This window comes from Cygnus atratus, unplaced genomic scaffold, assembly GCF_013377495.2.
Source record: "Cygnus atratus isolate AKBS03 ecotype Queensland, Australia unplaced genomic scaffold, CAtr_DNAZoo_HiC_assembly HiC_scaffold_415, whole genome shotgun sequence".
Classification (NCBI taxonomy): domain Eukaryota; kingdom Metazoa; phylum Chordata; class Aves; order Anseriformes; family Anatidae; genus Cygnus; species Cygnus atratus.
The window spans coordinates 1-4,480 of record NW_026110013.1 but is presented as its reverse complement, the minus strand read 5'-3'; the positions used below and the strand labels follow the sequence as shown (position 1 = coordinate 4,480).

Genomic DNA, 4,480 nt, shown 5'->3' with positions numbered 1-4,480 from the left:
TGCGCAGAGACCCCTGGACACGCGTGGCCACGTCCTGGTGGCCGTGGGAGCAGGCGTGGGGGGCACACGGGGCAGACGCGGCTGCAGCGTGCGTGCAGATGGGTGCTCAGCCCCTGCAAGGGCTGGGCTGGGCGTGTTGTTTGCATATAAAATCTCGTTTTCAGGGAGTGCCCTGAGCACAAACAACCCCTGGGCACTGCCAGTGCCTCCCACCCCAACAACCCTGCCCCTCCCCTTCCGCTGGAAACAAGACTGAGCCACGACGCTCTAGCTTTGTGTGTTTATTCTCAGCCCTGCAGGTTACTGGGGAGTCCAGGGAGAGCAAAAACCTCAGCACAACCCCTGCCCTCCACGAGCGCCGGGGCTGCAGGCACTCCGGGTCAAAGCCTCACCAAAGCAGACTTGTCACCCGTCGCTCTGCCCCTCAGGCACGCAGAGAAGCTCAGAAGGAAAGGCCGGGCACCGGTGCTGCAGGCGGGTCGCCCTCCCGGTGCCACCAGGCACCGCGCAGTGCCCTGGCGGACGGCCCTTCCCTCACAGCACCCTGCGGAGGGCCCTGTCCCGCCCTTTACCTCCTCTTCACAAACTTCTTTGTCACGGCGTTGGGGTTCAGGCGCCTCCTGCCCGCACCCAGGGCCGCGTCGCGGATGTGCAGGTTGGCGGCGCGGCTGTAGATGTCATTCTCTGCAAAGGGAGAGACCCCCGCGACGTAGTCAGGGTCGAAGACGTTGGTCTTCTGCCTGGCCTTGCGGGACAGCCGCTGCTGCGGGAAGGGCTGGTCTTCCACCAGGTGGGGGTTGTTCGCGTGCTTCCCTCCTTGCGGCGCCGGCAACGGGTACTGCCAAGAGAAGGGAGGCTGTTAAAGTCGCTTCAGGAGCGGCTCTGGCTCAGAGGGACTTCGGTATGACGGCTGCCTTCTAGAGAAGGGCTTAGCAAATGAAACCCCAAAGCCCTTGGGTTAAGTGGAACAGCTGGAGGACGATCACAGCTTTGTTCCGACCCTCTCTGGGGTCAAAAGTTCTCTCCATCCCAGCGGCCGCAGGCTGCCCAGCTCAGCCTGTACTCACCCTGAGCCCTCGGGGGTTCAGCACCTTGGGGTTGCGGGAGAAGTGCATGTGGAGGCTGCCGTCATCGCTGACGCTCACCGCAACCTTCTTCAGGGTCTTGTTACCGCAGTGAGGACAAAAAACCTTGGTCATGTCGGAGGTTGTCCTGTGAGACACAGGGACAGAGGGGCTGCAGGAGCCGGGCTCAGCAGGAGCAGGAGCAGTCGCCCAGACCCAGGGAACGCTGCACGCCCCGTGCCTTGGCGGCGCGACACGCACGGCACTCACTTGAAGCAGCCGTGGCAGCGCAAGATGTGGCTCCTGGCCCGGCGGATCAGCATGCCGTTCACTGCCAGCACGTGGAGGCCCATCTGCAGCAGCACGTTCTGCAGCGAGGGAGGAGAAAGGGGGATGCCGTCAGGGGGGGCCCCGGAAGCTCCAGCCTGCGCCTGCCTGTCCAGGCAGCCACAAAGGCTGAAGGAAGCGACCCTGATGGGCTTTGCAAAGGCCTCTGCTGTGGAGAAAACTGACGGCTTTTAACGTTAAAGCGGGCACCACGGAGCTGCTCTTTGTACAGCACCCACACGGGACTGGCCGAGCTGGAGGCTGGAGCCGGTCCACGTCCGGCAGCACCCACCTGCATGGCGAAGTCGGTGGTGACGCAGCCGACCTGGATGTCAGCGGGCGCAGTGTCGCAGTGCCCCAGGTCCTGCTGGACCTGCTTGAGGTTGCTGGGCGTTATCCAACCTTCGTCATCGCTCTCCTCCTCATCCTCATCCTCCTCCTCCTCGGCGCTGTCCCCATCCTCTGGGCTCCGGTGCTCCTCGGTGGTCTCTGGGCTAATGGAGACGGCGTGGGCTTCCTGGGGAGGAGACGGACGGTCAGGCACGGCTCGCACAGCGCTCCCACGCAGAGGAGCTGGGACGAGTCAGCCAGGACCCAGGGCAGCAAGCGCAGCGAGGAGCGGGACGCTGCAGCTCACCAGCAGCTCCTGCAGCTCGTCCTCGATGCTGGGCAGAGGCGTCCTCCAGTAGAGGAAGGAGCTGAACTCGTTGCTCTCGGGGGGCTCCTGGCTCCTCTCGGGGCTGGGCTGCCGCTGGCCCTTCCCCGGGCGCTTGTGCTGCGGCGGGGCAGGGCGCGGGGGTGCCTCGGCCCCAGGCTCCGCGGGGCTGCGTCCCCGTCCCCGGGGGCGCCCCGTCCCCGTCCGAAGCCCGTCCCCACCCGCGCCCCGTCCCCGCGCCTTACCTTGCTGGGCAGGTGGAAGCCGGCGAGGTGCAGGGGGGCCTCGGGGTGCCGCGGGCTGGAGCTGAGCCGCACCTGGGGGGCAGCGCCCGGGCTCAGCGAGCACCCAGACCCCCCCCCCGCACCCCCCGCGTCCCGGTGCCGGTGCCTTACCTTGTCCGGGGGCTGCAGGCGGAGGCAGCCGGGCCCGAGGGTGTCGGCCTGCAGCTGGCAGGTGAGCGCCAGCACCTGCACGTCGGCGGCCGACAGGCTCGGGAAGTCGCCGGTCCGCTTGGCGAAGTCGGTCACTGGGGGGGGGGGGGGGGGGGGGGCTCAGCCGCGGGAGGGCCCGGCCCGGCCCCGTGCCCCCGGTCCCCCCCCGGTCCCCCGCCGCTCTCACCGAGCCGCACGAAGTCGGGCCGCGGGCGGCGCAGGCGGAGCTCGTAGGGCAGCGCGGCCAGGCGGCGGCGGGTCGGCCGGTCGCGGATCTCGGCCAGCACCTCGGGCACGGTGTAGACGCTCAGCGCCACCTCCTGCGGGGCGGCGCCGTCACGCGGGGCCCGGGCCCCCCCGGTCCCCTCCGGTCCCCCCCGGTGCCCCCCGGTGCCCGCCCCGCCCCCACCTGCAGCGCGGCCCCGCACACGAAGGCCCCGGTGTCGGCCACGACGTGCGCCACGCGCGCCATCCCCGCGCGCCCCATGGCCCTCGCCGCCAGCCGTAGCGCGGCCGCCGCGCGGCACGCTGGGAGATGTAGTTTCCTGCCGCGGAGCGCTCTGGGAGACGTAGTCCCCCTCGCCGCACCGCCCGCCCGCGCGCGGGGCACGCCGGGAGCGTGACGCGGTCAGGTGACGGGCGGGGTCACATGACGGCGGGCGCTGGAGCCGGAAGCGGGAGCGCAGCGGTGGCCGGTAACGGGGGGGGGCAAGAGCGGACCGGGCCCCGTGGGGGCGGGGCGGGCCGGGCCGGGCCGGGCAGGGCTCGGCTCTGCCGCACCGGCAGCGGCGAGGCTCAGCGGGGCGGCCCGGGGCTGCCCGGTCCCGCCGAGCCCCGTTACCGGCGGGGGGCGGCCCGGGCCCTGAGAGGAGCCCGGCGGCAGGGCGGCGGCACCGGGCCCGAGCCGCGGCCCGGGGGGCGCCTCCCGGCCGTGCCGCGGTCCTCGGGGAGGTGCCGGCGGTGAACCCGGGGGGGCCCCGAGCCGCGGGGCTGGCCCCGGCCGCGGTGGGTGCGGGGGGGGGCCGGGGGGGCCGGGCCGCTTCCAGCCCCGGTGCGGTGCCGGGGGGCGGGGATGGGCTCGGGGCTAAGCACGCGGCGCGGTGCCCCCGTCCCGACCCCCGGCCGGGCCCGCACCGGGGGCTGCGGGGGCGGCTCCGCTGCGTGTCCCGGGGCAGCCCCGGGGCTGCGGGGCTTGGAAGTTCCCGTGCGGCGGGGGCGGCCGGGGGCGAGCCGGGGGCGGCTCCTCCGGCAGGGCCCGGGCGGGCCGGGGCTGCCCCGGGACGGGCCCCGGGGGGTCGGAGCCGTGCGCGGAGCTGCGGGGGCGCAGCAGGGAATTTCCCGCACGCGGGGCCCCGGGGAGAAGCGCGAAGCTCCCCGTGCGCCGCCTCGGGGCGCGGCCGCGGGAGGGGGTGGCTGGGGGGCCGCTGCCCGGGGCCCTCGTTAACGGCACTAAGGGAGGGAGCGGCGGCGCGGAGCTGCGAAGTCAGCAGCCGGTGCCCCGAGGGGCGAGCCGCGGGCCGCAGCGGGCGGCGGTGCCGGTGCGGCTGCGTCCGGGCGCTGGGAAGGCTGCGGAGACCCCGGGTCACGGCGCGGGGGGGGTCGAGGAGCGGCCGGGCCGGCCCCGAGCCGGAGCGCGGGGATGGTGCGAGGCCACGGCTGCCGGTGCTGGGGCCGGGCCCGGCGCCTCGTGCCGCTGCGTGCCCCGTCCCGTGGCCTCGCGCCGCTCCCTCACGCTTCGGCGGAGGCGCCCAGCCCCGCGTGCGGCTCCCAGCCCCGCGTGCGGCTCCCAGCCCCGCGTGCGGCTCCCAGCCCCGCGTGCGGCTCCCAGCCCCGCGTGCGGCTCCCAGCCCCGCGTGCGGCTCCCGGCCCCGCGCCCTCCCACCCCCGGCGCGGGCGGCTGCGGAGCGAGGCCGGGCAGAGGGGGCCGGGGAAGCGCCCTGGCCGCGGAGGCGGCGCCGCGGTGCCCGAGAGCAAGGAGGTGGCGAGCGGGGCCCTGGGCT

At 74.0% G+C, this 4,480-nt stretch overlaps 1 protein-coding gene across 1 annotated transcript; it reads right to left on the bottom strand.

Moving 5' to 3' along the window:
- Window positions 1-266: 266 nt before the first annotated feature.
- On the bottom strand, window positions 267-3,013 carry NOB1 (NIN1 (RPN12) binding protein 1 homolog). Its single transcript, XM_035566217.1, has 9 exons — window positions 2,890-3,013; window positions 2,668-2,800; window positions 2,442-2,575; window positions 2,292-2,363; window positions 2,029-2,166; window positions 1,684-1,908; window positions 1,335-1,432; window positions 1,068-1,212; window positions 267-838 (listed from the first exon to the last, which is right to left on the bottom strand). The coding sequence occupies exons 1-9, from the start codon at window positions 2,965-2,967 to the stop codon at window positions 569-571; spliced, it is 1,293 nt and encodes a 430-aa protein (XP_035422110.1). The 5' UTR covers window positions 2,968-3,013; the 3' UTR covers window positions 267-568.
- Between the last annotated feature and the right edge of the window lie 1,467 nt (window positions 3,014-4,480).

Bases quoted from the DNA above. Each gene is read 5' to 3' on its own strand.
- NOB1 (XM_035566217.1), bottom strand. From the start codon at position 2,967: ATGGGGCGCGCGGGGATGGCGCGCGTGGCGCACGTCGTGGCCGACACC. The intron at 2,801-2,889 runs GTGGGGGCGGGG...GCCGCCCCGCAG, and splicing joins TGTGCGGGGCCGCGCTGCAG to GAGGTGGCGCTGAGCGTCTA. The intron at 839-1,067 runs GTGAGTACAGGC...TTCTCTTGGCAG, and splicing joins TGAACCCCCGAGGGCTCAGG to TACCCGTTGCCGGCGCCGCA.